The sequence below is a fragment of the Myxine glutinosa genome, chromosome 12, assembly GCF_964187855.1.
Source record: "Myxine glutinosa chromosome 12, kmMyxGlut1.1, whole genome shotgun sequence".
NCBI classification, from domain to species: Eukaryota; Metazoa; Chordata; class Myxini; order Myxiniformes; family Myxinidae; genus Myxine; species Myxine glutinosa.
This window is the reverse complement of record NC_136272.1, coordinates 47,256,800-47,270,905: the sequence shown is the minus strand read 5'-3', so window position 1 is coordinate 47,270,905 and position 14,106 is coordinate 47,256,800. Positions and strand designations below refer to the sequence as shown.

General features: G+C 44.9%; 1 protein-coding gene across 4 annotated transcripts in view; it reads right to left on the bottom strand.

Moving 5' to 3' along the window:
* Positions 1–1,807: 1,807 nt before the first annotated feature.
* The window catches only part of RNF103 (ring finger protein 103), a 39,053-nt gene continuing 26,754 nt past the window's right edge, over positions 1,808–14,106 (bottom strand). For all 4 annotated transcript variants that reach the window (XM_068132509.2, XM_068132510.2, XM_078766797.1 and 1 more), the window contains exons 7-8: positions 12,934–13,845; positions 1,808–3,507 (exon numbers count right to left, since the gene is read on the bottom strand). In XM_068132509.2, coding sequence (XP_067988610.2) covers positions 3,229–3,507; positions 12,934–13,845 — 1,191 coding nt within the window. In that variant the 3' untranslated portion in view covers positions 1,808–3,228. The remainder of the gene's footprint in view (positions 3,508–12,933; positions 13,846–14,106) is intronic.

Below are 14,106 nucleotides of genomic sequence, written 5' to 3'. Positions count from 1 at the left end.
GCACACCTGATATTTGATTCGTGCCCTTCACCCACTTTTTTCGGATTGTGACCGAACACCTTGTTAATCATGACTTGAATAATTTTCCTCCGATTTTCATGCGAATTTTATGGATAGGTTGCAGATGGAGACATTTTCTTTATTTCCACTCCAACCATAAATGGTGAAGGTCAAGGTCATATTTTGGTCCCCCCAAAAAAACATATGGCGATCATAGGATCGCAAACCAAGGTTTAACCATGTGTTTTATACCTCTCTCCCCACCCCCCCCCCCCCCCCCCCTTCCCATACTCCGTCCCCTCAAGCCCTCTCCCTCCCACAGATCTCCCGATATCCCTGTTCTCCACTGTTGTACTTGTGTGCTCCCTCTCTCCCCCATCTTGTCTCCCGCTCCCTTTATTGTATGTTTTATGTGTCCGATTTTTTTGTGTGTGTGATTAATGTTAGCTCTTACACGAGCCTCGATCTTGTGTACAAAAAAAACAAAGAAAAAAAAGGGTAAGTCATTGGAGATTGCCAAGGGTAAGCCTCCCCCCGGTTAGCTTACTCTTGGCGATGGCTTTGTGATTGCAGATATTTGTTTTTGTTTGTTCTTTTGTAAGTTTTGTATCCTCCAAAATGGTGATCTACCAGATAACGGCCTGCATGTAGTGACGTCACGGAAAAGTATAAATTGCAGACATTCATTAAATAAATGACTAAGGCTGTCATGTTCACAGGAGGCGCTCCCGCAAGGTTCAAATTCCACTCTGACAGAATATCGTTGAAGGTTTGGTTACACGCATCCATTCACAGTTCTTTGGGCCTTGCACTGTAGACTCCTGACCACATCGTCGGGAATCTGTCGTAGGGGCAGCTGCAAGATATCAGCGAGCTGAGAAAGTTCTCCAACTCTTTTGTTATGCAGAGGTACCACCTGATCTCTCAGGCACCAATCAACTCTCATGCATGACATATGTTAGTATTCCCCGAGGGCCGCTGTTGCTAGGGGTTTCTGCGCATGTCCGCAAATTGTTCTCGGGAGGATTGCATCATTTCGGAAATCCCATAATGATGCATTAGTTGTACACAGCAAAAACAAAAGAAGGCAATTTTACTCTCACGTGGTTATTCATCTACACCAATCCACCCTTTTATTTTGAGAACCTTATACAGGGCACCTGCGATAGGTGATAAAACAAAGGTGACTTTCCTCTGGCATGACTTGTTGAAAGGCAAACGGAGTTTAAACGCTCAACCTGTATGTGCAGTCAATCTTGTTGGTGGAACTGTTGGGTGGAAAACGTGAACAAACAAAATGACCTATCGCTCAGGTATGCAGAACACCCCAAGGGAAAGTGTGAAACTTTTAAAAGCGGAACATTTATGGTAAAATATGGAACCTTGCGGGATTGAACGGTACACTCGAAACAAACATGTGCATGGTGTGCTATCGCTGACCAGGATCAAAACATTCCATGGAGATTACAAATCCTGAAAAGGGCAATTACCTCCCAACCTGAGGAGGAGGTAGACGCAGCAAGAGGCAGAAAACGAACACTGCTGTATGTAAGAAAGAAAAACCAGTCTCCCTGGTGAAGGCTGCTGTGGATTTGTGTCGGTGGACAAATAGGACAATGGATGAAATGAACAGGACGTTGATCGAGGTATTCTAACCACCTTGGGAAGTGAGGAGAAGAATCTCAATCGACGTCTTGTTGTTTTCATCCACTGTACACGATAAGAAACGATCATAACGTCTTCGAGGCCTGGGAGGACTCTGTTCCAACTTCGTTCCACTCCACCCAATCCCCAAAGAAAGACAAACTTCTCCTTTTCCATTCAAACTAACAACTTTATTCGAGAGTGAACCAGCCATGTTGCTGTCGTTTCTCGGAAAACCTGTCCAACGTTTAAATGGAATCACAAAATGGCGAATGAGTGCTGCGCCTGCTTGACGATTAGTGTGAACGACGAACAGGTTGTTTAGGGTGCAGCACAACCTGGAAAAGCAGCGACGATGTGCTGGTAGGGAAGGCAGCGAGCCCTTCAGGTAGAATAGCTTAAGTCGTCAAACGAAGGAAACAAAACGAGGAGATGCTGCAACAAAAATCACAGCCTTCCAAACAGGCCCGAGAAGTTGCGATCAATGGCAGTGTTAAGGAAACCATGAGGCCAAAAGGTAACAGCTTGGAAGTGCAATACAGGAAGAATATAGGTCAAAAGGGTGAAGGATGGGCGACTTGTGTCAAATAAAGGAGGTTTCCCTCTTCTTCATGAGAAACCATTAAGACGCCATTTTTGTCCAATTTGGTGAGACAAGCAATGTCAAACTAGTCAAACATCTACGATGGAGGTTTGAGCTTGGCTCCAAACCAAGCATTTCACGTTCGACAACGAGACCAATTTCTTTAGTTTGGTCACACACGCACAACAATACCAAGACGCTTATTCCTAAAACTGCAACTTCCGATGGGACGTCTCAACAAAACTGGGGAAAATGCAACCAGAAGGAAATTTAGAATTGTCCGAGTTTTGTAAACATTAAAATGTAAAACAGAGTGTGCGAGAGAGAGCGAGAGACAGAGACAGAGACAGAGAGACACAGAGAGAGACAGAGACAGAGAGACAGAGACAGAGACAGAGACAGAGACAGAGACAGAGACAGAGACAGAGAGAGAGAGAGAGAGAGAGAGAGAGAGAGAGACAGACAGAGAGACAGAGAGTTTTAACTATAGACAAGGTAAAAGGTAACCATGTCGAGAGAATAGGATGAACCACTTGCGTCGGCCTCTTTTTAACGGTGGTGGTAACCTGGGACGCAAGCGATGCCAAAAGTGGCGTCATTCGTTTATATGCATTTGTTGGTGCCATTCTCCGCCCATGAAGGATGGAGCTCATGTGGGTCGTAAACAGTGCGAGGAAATAGAGAGGGAAGATGAACCGATCAAATTTTCACCGAACCTAAATGGGGGCATTACCTTTTGAGCAGTCCCAGATTCAAATAAGAGTTTCTGCCTCATACTGCACCCGCACCAATCATTTTGGCATTTTTTGTTGTTTGTTTGTTGGAACCCCTGTCCTAATTGCTAATATAAACATTATGCACGACCTGTAACGATTCTACAAGTGATAGATGGCAAAACTGGAAGGTTAAAGAAAAGCAATGTGCGTTACACACCACGAATGAATGGAGCAGGATGAAATGAGATGGGGCGAAGGCGTGCGGGCCGCAAACCCAGCGGACCGTCAGTCGGCGGGTCCGACGGACCTGGCCTGATAAGCCGGGTGACGGCAGATTGGGCAGCAGTGACGACTATTGTACAACCACCTAAGAATGCATTGGTGGTGGAAGGCGTGTCCACAGGGCAGCGCTGTGATTTGACAGCCGCAGGAGAACAGCTCGAGGCAGATGACACAGGTGGGTGACTGCATCACCGCAGGTGGCCACATCTCAGCACAGTCACTGCATGCCAACCAGGAGGTACTGCATGCCTTGGATGTCTCTCGCCAAGAAAGCCGACAGACCTGAAAAAGAAATCGAAGACTTCAAGGGGCATCAAGCAGATTGTTGATAATGGATTTACACGTCTAAGAATATTTCAAGTGCGTGTTGTTCATTGGAATGATCTATTTATCACTCTTTTTTTTTTTTTACTTTTTGGTGCTCACATACTCCTCGATGGCGTTACGAATGATCTGTTGTGAGCATTTCTGAAGCTGACAATTTACACCAACAGGACAGAGCAGGTTTTTAGCACAAGAGAGGTGATGCTGTTCGCTCTATTTGCAGAAAATCAGAATTGAGGGTTGACAGAAACTTCACCTTTGAAGGGGTGGGTTGGGTTGTGGGAGCTGTGAGGGAATTGGGGGTGAGGTGGTAGGTTTGAGGGGATGGGGTGAGGTGGAAGCTTTGGGGGGGATGGGGGTGAGGTGATAGGTTTGAGGGGATGGGGTGAAGTGGAAGCTTTGAGGGGATGAGGTAAGGTAGAGGGTTTGATGAGATTGGGTGAGGTGGAAGCTTTGAGGAGATGGGGGTGAGGTGGAAGGTTTGAGGGGTTGGGGGTGAGGTGGAAGGTTTCAGGGGATGGGGGTGAGGTGGAAGCTTTGAGGAGATGGGGGTGAGGTGGAAGGTTTGAGGAGATGGGGGTGAGGTGGAAGGTTTGAGGGGATGGGGGTGAGGTGGAAGGTTTCAGGGGATGGGGGTGAGGTGGAAGGTTTGAGGGGATGGGGTGAGGTGGAAGCTTTGAGGGGATGGGGGATTTATTGCAATTCCGAACAGGGGATTTATTTTATACTAGCGAGATACCCATGCTACGCCACGCTCGGGTGGAGAGCCAAAAGCAAATAAACAATTGCAGAAACGGTGAAGGCTAAACCATGGAACCAATAAATTCCACATTCCTGTGGCACCTTCAGTCGCGCGTCAGAAATGGACAGCAGGCTCGTGAAGGACTTGCACATAAAATGTACCCGTTTGAATGGTTCAAAACCCAGTCAATGGCGAATCTGCATATGGCGATCCGCGAATGTCACGGTTAGAAAGGAGAAACCCTCATGTCATTTCCTCATTCATTTGAACTCAATATCTCAATTTTCATTCCAAACAGCATAACTCCAATCACAAATAAAATAGCATTGATATAAAAAAAATAAACTTTTACCAACATTCATGACAAACAAATATTTAAATCCGTGCTGACGTTACATCCGGATATGGAGTCGTTCCGTACGGTTGGAAATTCAAAACCATAATTGTATTCACTCAATTACAAATTGCATCTTTCCAATCATAAATTGATACTATAACAAAATAGTGTGTTAAATGATGATTGTATTGCGACATTATCAAACCAGCTCATTATCGTCATGTGTTCACTTCCGGATTCGGGGGAGCTCAGTCGAGTCAGTTTCAAAATCACAATTTTATGGAGGAATGTATGAAACCTCCTACCTACCTTACAACATCCGCTAGGACCCCAAAACGTTCCACAGAAGGTTTGGTGGGGCTAGCGCCAAAACGGTGGGAGTAGTTTCGGAACGGACAGACACTCCTGTTTTATAATATAGATCTGCTACCTTTGTCGTGTGTGTGTGTGTGTGTGTGTGTGTGTGTGTGTGTGTGTGTGTGTGTGTCTTCCTCTATAAACCTTTTGTTCATTAAAAAAAAACCTGTACGTGGTGCTATGGTGGGTGCTATGAGTCAAGTGATAGATGGGGGTGTGGTCCAGCAGCTCATTGGGTGCACATTTCAAAAATCAACCCCAAAAACAACAGCAACGCAATGCTCTTGTATACCTGCAATATGTTGCAGGTAAAAACATCATGAAAATCTAACATTGATTGAGGTGGAAGGAGCAGTTGTAGATCCCTGAACTGGAAGATCTACACGTGGAGCAACCTTGAACTGGAAGTCAAATTTGTTAACATGTTCCTTGGTATAATTTGTTACAAAATGACTGTTGATTTTCAGGGGGCTACTTTTAGTCTGTTGATGGTGAGCCAGGTTTGTAGGGTGCTGAGGAAGGGTTGAAGTTGTGCTGTGGCTGTGTTGATGTTGCTATGGGTAGAGGTTTTGGTTTTTTCGGTTTTGTCGGTTTTGTCACCAACAACGATCTGGATTCGGACCTGAACCAAAATCTAATCAGCTCGTTGTTGTCGTCACTAAGCCAACTCATCCACCTAGTTTTGTTACAACTCGCCCACAACCTTTTGAGATATCGTGCTATATATCGTTTTTGGCCCCATCACTTAAAGGTGAAGAATCATTTGAAAATTATAGTATCTGGATCCAGATCTTCACCAAAATTTAATCATTTCGTCTTTGTCACAAACCCAACCGAGCCACCAAATTTTGTCCGAATAAATCCATAACATTTTGAGATACTGTGCTATATAATCACTCAGTGGTGAAGAATGACATAAAAAAATTATCAGATGCAGATCTGGATCCGTTTCCCCAAAATGAGATCAATCATTGAAACTTGTCAAACACCCGACCTCTCCACCAGATTCTGTCCACAACTTTTTCATATACTCTGTTCACAAATGGACAGACGAGGGTGAAAACATAACCTTGCCAAGAGCAGCCGTTCCTTACCAATGGTTTCGATGGTGTGCTTGCTTGAGAGCTAAAACCACTTGGTGATCACTCTACAATAAACTTTTTGTTCTTCCACGAGCCTCGTCTATGTATACAAAAAAAGAAATTCAAACTTCGTAACTGAACACACCAATAAGAGTGCTGTGGTGTGTTCCATTACCAATCAGCTTGTCCTAGTCCTAGTATATGTACCTATGGCCGAGCGTATGCTTCATTAACTTGGTATAACAATGAATGGAGTCTATGTATTAATGCATATTCTGTATTCGTGTTTTTAGGGGATATTTTGGGCCTACATTTTTTATGCCCAGGCCCCCAAACAAATCTTAATCCGCCTCTGATACTTGGAGCATTATTATTCGCAATTTACCTCAATTATTTGGATAGTGGGGAATGAAGAGTCAGCTTTCTAAATTTGCAGATAGCAGAGAGGGGATTAATCATTCAGGAAAGTGTCAATACCTTTATAGATTGGGCAAGTGATTGGCAGATGCAGTTTACCATAAAGAAATGTAAGGTGCTGGGGATGAGTAAGAATAATGAAAATCGAGATCACATGATGCAAGGGACAGTCTTAGAGCGTGTCACACTGGAGAAGGATCAGTGGATGGTAATATATATGGGGGGTTGGGGAGGGGGGTTAGGCAGACAGGACAATGCTATAGGTAAAGCTAACAAACTTTTAGGTTGTCAGAGGATAACTAATAATAGGGGGGATAGATTATAAATCAAAATAGCTAGTGCTAATACTGTAAAGGAATTCAGTGAGGCTTCATATAGAATATTGTGTGCAGTTTTGGTCCCCACTTCTGAGGAGGGATATAGCTACCAGAGAGAGGGTTCAGCATAAGGTTACTGGATTGGATCTGGGGATTGCCGCATTAAGCTATGACGAATGGCTGAAGGGGACACACGTTTTTACATTAAAGAGATGACCCTGAAGGGATCTGATGGAGATCTTTAAGATAATGAAGGGTGTGGACAATTTAGGTGCAGAAGAGTTATTTTCAGCAGAATGGACGGTATTGAAATAGGACCAGGGGCCACTGCCTGAGGATATAAGGGGTGTTGCAAAACATTTTACCTTTTTTTCCCGAGAACCCGTTACGGTTGTGCACGCATTCGGGGGAAAGAAAGGTAAAATGTTTTGCAACACCCCTTAGAAGAGGAGAGACGGTAATAAGGCTGGGTTGGGTCTTTCAATCAGTGGTTAATGCATGGAATGGTCTCTGTAGAAAGGTAGTGGCAGAGAAAATAGTTGATATATTTATATTGCATTTAGATAGGCACCTAGATAGATTGGGTAATGAACGTAGAGCAGCAACGAAGGCTGGAAAGGGTGGAAATGCGAATGGTTCGATGGATGTGCGGAGTATCGTTGAGAGAGAGGAAGACAAATGATGAATTGCGAAAGATGATGGGAATAGAGCCTGTGATTGATGCTGTGAAGAGGAACAGGTTGAGATGGTTTGGTCATGTGTTGAGGAAGGATGAAAGTGACGGGTTGAGAAGAGTGATGGAAATGAATGTAGAAGGAAGTAGAGGACGGGGAAGACCGAGAAAGACTTGGCTAAAGATGGTGGAAGAAGAAATGCGGGCAAGGGGGTTAACAAGGAGAGATGCAGAAAATAAGGCAAAATGGAGAAGATCGTCATGGGGACCGCAAGGCTAACCCCCGCTCTAGCAGGGAAAATGGCCTTAAAATGCATGTTATAGGCACCTAGATAGATGAGATAAACATGGATTTTGGCAGGACCTGTAGGGAGCTTGTGTGTGGATGGGTGATAATTTATTGTGTTGGTGTAACATCGGCATGATGGACCGAATGGCCTCCTCCTGCACCAAAGTTCCTTACAAACTATTATCCTTGGACGCAACATGTGAAACTGCTGCCCTCTGCCGTTTAACGCCTCCACATTGCTGGTATAGAGCCTAGATTTCTGGATACAAATAAATAAATAAAATCCCCACTGATCAGCTCAGTCGTCATCTATCAAAAAATAGTGATGCTGAAAATAAGGAAATATTAAAACAAAGAAAATAATAATAATATTCAATTCGAATCGTAGACATCGTAAATTAATGCAATGTGTAGTCTCCACAGAAGAAAAAGAGAACCATGACAATTACAACTACATATGGGCAGGGTACAGCACGAAGTGGAGATCGGTTTCTGAGGTTTGGGACATGGAATGTAGGGACAATGACAGGGAGATCAGGAGAAGTGGTGGAAGTATTGGTCAGAAGAAGAGTGGACATATGTTGTGTGCAAGAGACAAGATGGAAGGGAAGTGGTGTGAGAATGGTGAAGGGTAGGCAGGGACAGAAATACAAGTTTGTGCGGCAAGGGTGCCCGGAGGGCGTGAATGGTGTTGGTGTCCTGTTTTCTGAGGAGTTTGTAGACAGTGTGGTGAGTGTGACTAGAGTGAGTGATAGGTTGATGATGGTGAAAATGATGATTGGAAAGCTCTTGGTGAACGTCATCTCGGGAGATGCTCCGCAGGTTGGTCGAAGCAATGAAGAGAAGGACAAGTTCTGGTGTGCGATAGAGAAGCTGATGGAAAACGTGAAAGATGGGGAAGTTGTTGTGGTGGGAGGAGACCTGAATGGACATGTGGGAAGGAGTATGGATGGTTTTGAGGGAGTTCATGGGGGTTACGGATATGGTGTGAGAAATGGAGAAGGTGAAAGGATTTTGGAGTTTGCTGATGGAGCTGATTTGTTGATTTGTAATACTCAGTTCCAGAAAGAGGATAATAAGCTTGTTACATACACGTCAGGTGGGTCGACGACAACCGTTGACTACCTGATGGTGCGTAGGCGAGATAGGGGGCACCTCCGGGACACAAAGGTGATCCCGGGGGAGGAGGCTGTTTCACAGCACCACTTGGTTGTCTGCGACATAAGGGTGAAAGGTGCGAGGAGAGCTCGGCGGGTGAAGTACCAACCAAGAATGAAGGTGTGGAGGTTGAAAGAGGTGACAGTAAGGGAGGCATTAAAAGAGAGGCTGAGTAGGGTAGAGGATGATGTGGTTGAGCTTGAAAGTGGTTGGATGTCAATGAAAGCTAGTCTGTTGGGAGCCGTTGGTGAGGTATGTGGATGGACAAAAGGACCACCGAGGCACTCGGAAACATGGTGGTGGGATGATGAAGTTGGAAAGAGGATTGACGAGAAGAGGAAGAAGTTCAAGGAGTGGCAGAAGGCGAAGGGTACGGGAGCAGAAACAGCAGAGCATGAAAGTTATAAGGCAGCCAGGAAGGCTGCAAAGAAAGAGGTAGCAAAGGCGCAGGAGGCATGGAGGAAAATGTTCAGAGAACGCTTGGATTCGGAAGAGGGTCAGAAAGCAGTATTCAGGATTGCAAAGCACATAGCGAAAGAGAGGTGTGATGTGATGGGGGTGAGGTGCTTGAAGGATGAAGTGGGACAAATCGTTGTCGACCCAGATGGAATTAAAGGAAGATGGAAAAGATATATGGAAATGCTGTTGAATACAGAGAATGAATGGGATGGCAACATAGAGAGTAACCCAGTTTTAGGACCGGCAGAGATGATGGTAGTTGAGGAAGCGATAAAAGCAATGAAGAGTGGAAAAGCGGGGGGGCCGACGGGAGTTGTGGGAGATATGTTGAAGGCAGCAGGAAGTTGGGGTGTGAAGAGAATGACAGAGATCTGTAATCTGGTGGTGAAAGAAGGCCGTATTCCAGTGGACTGGGAACTGAGTACCCTCGTCCCTCTATACAAGGGGAAAGGTGACCCTCTGGAGTGTGGCTCGTACCGAGCGATAAAGTTATTGGAGCATGGAATGAAGGTTTTGGAAAGGGTGTTGGAGAGGAGGATAAGGAAGAAAGTGAAGATCGACGAAATGCAGTTTGGATTTATGCCAGGAAGAGGAACGACAGATGCGCTTTTCATTGTGAGGCAGTTGCAGGAGAAGTACATGGAGAAGAGAAAGAAGTTGTTTTTTGGGTTTGTTGATCTGGAGAAAGCATTCGATAGGGTTCCACGCAAAGTATTGACATGGGCATTGAGGAAGTTAGGAGTGGAGGAATGGTTGATCAGAGTAGTGATGGCAATGTACAAAAGAGCACGCACAGCTGTAAGGACGAAGGATGGGAACAGTGGTGAGTTTGAGGTGAAGGTGGGAGTGCATCAGGGGTCGGTACTAAGTCCACTACTATTTGTAGCTGTGATGGAGGTGCTGGCTCAGAACGTAAAGGAGGGTTTACCGTGGGAGTTGTTGTATGCAGATGATCTGGTGTTGATTGCGGAAAGTATGGATGGACTGAAGGAAAAGATGAACAAGTGGAAGGAATGTATGGAGACAAAAGGTCTGAAGGTGAATATCGGAAAGATGAAGGTGATGGCAAGTGGTAAAGCATGTGGTGAGGTGGAAAGAACTGGGAAGTGGCCGTGTGCTGTGTGCAGGAAGGGTGTCGGAGTGAACTCCATTCAATGTACAATGTGCGCTGAGTGGGTTCATCAAAAATGTCGTGGTCTGAGAGGGTCATTTACCAGTGTGGCAGCTACATTCAAATGTAAGGTGTGCACAGACGGAGCTGCAGATGGAGGAAATGTTGAGTTGGATCTTGGAGACGGCGTGAAGCTGGAAGGTGTGAAAACATTTTGCTACCTCGGAGACATGCTGAATGGAGAAGGTGGATCAGACTCGGCAACGGTTGCTCGAGTGAGATGTGCATGGAAGAAGTTTCGGGAACTGAGTGGCGTGCTGATGAGGAGAGTGTCGCTGAAGCTGAAGGGAAAGGTGTATGCTGCATGTGTGAGAAGTGTTATGATTTATGGGAGCGAGACATGGGTAATGAACGTAGAGCAGCAACGAAGGCTGGAAAGGGTGGAAATGCGAATGGTTCGATGGATGTGCGGAGTATCGTTGAGAGAGAGGAAGACAAATGATGAATTGCGAAAGATGATGGGAATATTGCCTGTGATTGATGCTGTGAAGAGGAACAGGTTGAGATGGTTTGGTCATGTGTTGAGGAAGGATGAAAGTGACTGGTTGAGAAGAGTGATGGAAATTAATGTAGAAGGAAGTAGAGGACGGGGAAGACCGAGAAAGACTTGGCTAAAGATGGTGGAAGAAGAAATGCGGGCAAGGGGGTTAACAAGGAGAGATGCAGAAAATAGGGCAAAATGGAGAAGAATGTCATGGGGACCGCAAGGCTAACCCCCGCTCTAGCAGGGAAAATGGCCTTAAAATGCATGTTGTTGTTGTTGTTGTTGTGTCGTCTCCAACCACTCCCCTGCCAAACCACCCCAGGTCTAAGTGGTCTAAGTGGTCTAAAGTTCGAAATGGTCACGGGTCCAATATGTCTAACATGTCTGAAAGGTGTAAGAGGTCTAAATGATGTTAATGTTTAAGGGGTCTCTAGGGAATCAAAGGACTTTAGGCTCTGTGGGGTCTAAAAGACCTTTGGTTATCCTAATCCAACGACCACCAGACAAACTATTTACGAGTGCGAACCACTGGGAACATTTAATATGAAGTACCCAGTAGCTTTTGAGGAAAAAAACAGCAAAATTGTTACCCTGTTATATGGCCTGTTTGAAAGGACATATTCTGCCAGATTTAATTCCTTTTGACTCAAATACAAGGGAATTGCGAGGCAAAGTGTGTGATCTTTAGTGTTTAACCGTTAACATCCTAAAATCAGAATTACCACCAACCTTTCATTGATCAATGTCCATGGGCCCCTCAAAATAAAATAAAAATGGGTCTGATTGTATTGCACCAAGGAACCTTCAGGTGAAATTTGAAGAGGATTTGGTTCAGGAATTAAGAAATGATGTACAATTTTAAATGTTGGGAAAAAAAATATTGTAGGTAAAGCAATGTCATCCCCTCCTTCACCCTTGCTGGATGGATGGTGGATGATCCTCCTTGCACCATCAAGCACTTCAGACTGCCGAGGCAGTTTCATTGGTTATGGGGGACAATCCTGGACAGGTCGCTACTCCGACGCAGGACACTCGACTGGCTCACTTTTCTCAGTAAGCAGGTAATCATTTTGCCGACCTCAGAAAGATGACAAGCTGAGTCAACAAACCTGGGTGTTATTTTGGTAAAGTGGGGACTTGAAATCCAGACCTTAAGATCTTAAACTGATCACCTTAAACAACAAGGAAAAAAAGAGAAAAAATGTCAAAGCCCCCGTTGCGGTTTCAGTAATTTTGCTATACGGAGTTAAAGGCTGTCAGTCTGCCATCTTTGGTCGGATGACAAAACAGAATCATCTGCATATGTATACTCTCATGTATTGTCTTTGTGCCAAGTTTGAAGAAAATCGGTCCATGCATGTCCGAGGAATTGTTGGAGACACGTTTAAGTAACAAAATGGCCACCAGTCGACCATCTTGGATCTGATCTCGAAGAAAAATGATATGCTTATGTAAGCCATCATTTATTTATCTGTGTCCCAAGTTTGAACAAGATCGGCAAATGCATGTCCGAGAAATGGTTGAAGACGTGTTCAACATCAGGTTTTTCTAGAACTAAAATGGCCACCAGTCGGCCATCTTTGATCGCATCGCGAAATAAAACGATGTGCATATGTATACGGTCATGTATTGTCTTTATGCCAAGTAGGACCAAAATCGGTCCATACCTCTCCGAGATATGATTGCGGACGCACGGACGAGACCAAATCCATAAGTCCCTGTTTCGGAACACGTCCAACGGAGGCTAATAAGCCACCACTAGCATCAAACCACTGTAGGAGGGGAGCTAAATTAGAATTTAAATAGTAAACCATTCAAATATTTCAATTGATATTAAAAGAATAATTGTGCATCACAAAAGTGCAAACTGGGAGTATTTATGAAGGTTTGTGCTTCACCTCATCTCGTTGACAAGACATACAGCTTGGGGAGGTAGACCAAGACGTATTAGCACCACACGTGCGTGCTGGAACAGTTCTGCAGTTTGGATTGCCAGGAAGTGGACAGCGACACAACTGCCGCTGGTTGCTTTGTTTAGAAGCTTCCGTTGACCCTGGGTCTTCAGGAGACGTGGAGGCAACTCGGCCACCACGGCGAGTCTTTAAACCATCTGAGATCTCATTGGTGCTTCGTCTCTTTTTACAATCAGCTTTCTTCATGCCACAGGTGCAGGTGCGTACTAACGTAACATTCTCCGGCGCAACATCCTTGCCGTTCTTATGAGGAGGGCCTCGTTCTGGTTCTGCTGTGCAGGCAGAATGACTCGGGTCAGAGGGCATTGTGTTTTGATGCGGGGAGTCATGGAATGACTCAGCAGGGGCAAGAGATGAAGGGGAATGGGACAGAGTTTCTTGTGGCACTCGCGTATCGCAATCCAGATAATCATTGCCACTTGAATTCTGTCGATGATGGAGACACAGCCGGTGTTCCCAGCTGAATAGTTCTTTAATGTAGGTTGTGGGAATGCTTACCCGCAACAACAGATCTGGAATGGCAATACGCTGGAACATAGCCAGACGTATGTCCAGATCTTCGTTCAACAGACGCGACGGGGCAAAAGGCTGAATGTGGGGCTGAAATAGGAAGTTTGAGTACGAGACCCACAAGCTGGAAAGCCACTCAAGATTGTTCTCTGAAGCAGTGCTGTTTTGAGGAGTCCCAGACCTTGCTCGAATTAGTCGGGTGATGATGCTCATGAGCAGGCCCAGATTGAGGTAAGTAATGAGCAACAGGCCGTGATGCGACGAGTAAAACAACCAATCAGCACGAAGCCAGGCCGCAGCCTCACTGATGCTGGCATAACGTATCAGCTGCAGTAGGAAAAACAATTATATTTAAAGTAGTTAATTTCAAGAAGTGTAAAGTGTTATTTTACATTAATATTAAAAAAAAAACAGTGAAGGGATTGAAAATGTTTTGGTAATGAGAAATTGAGAAGTGAAAATAAAAAATTCAAAAAATTTCCCTCCATATTCTCTCTCCCTCAATTTGGACGAAATATAATTTCCATTCCTGACACAAACAACACACTAAGTCCCCAACCACATTTGTCTATCTTTTTGAGCCAAGTT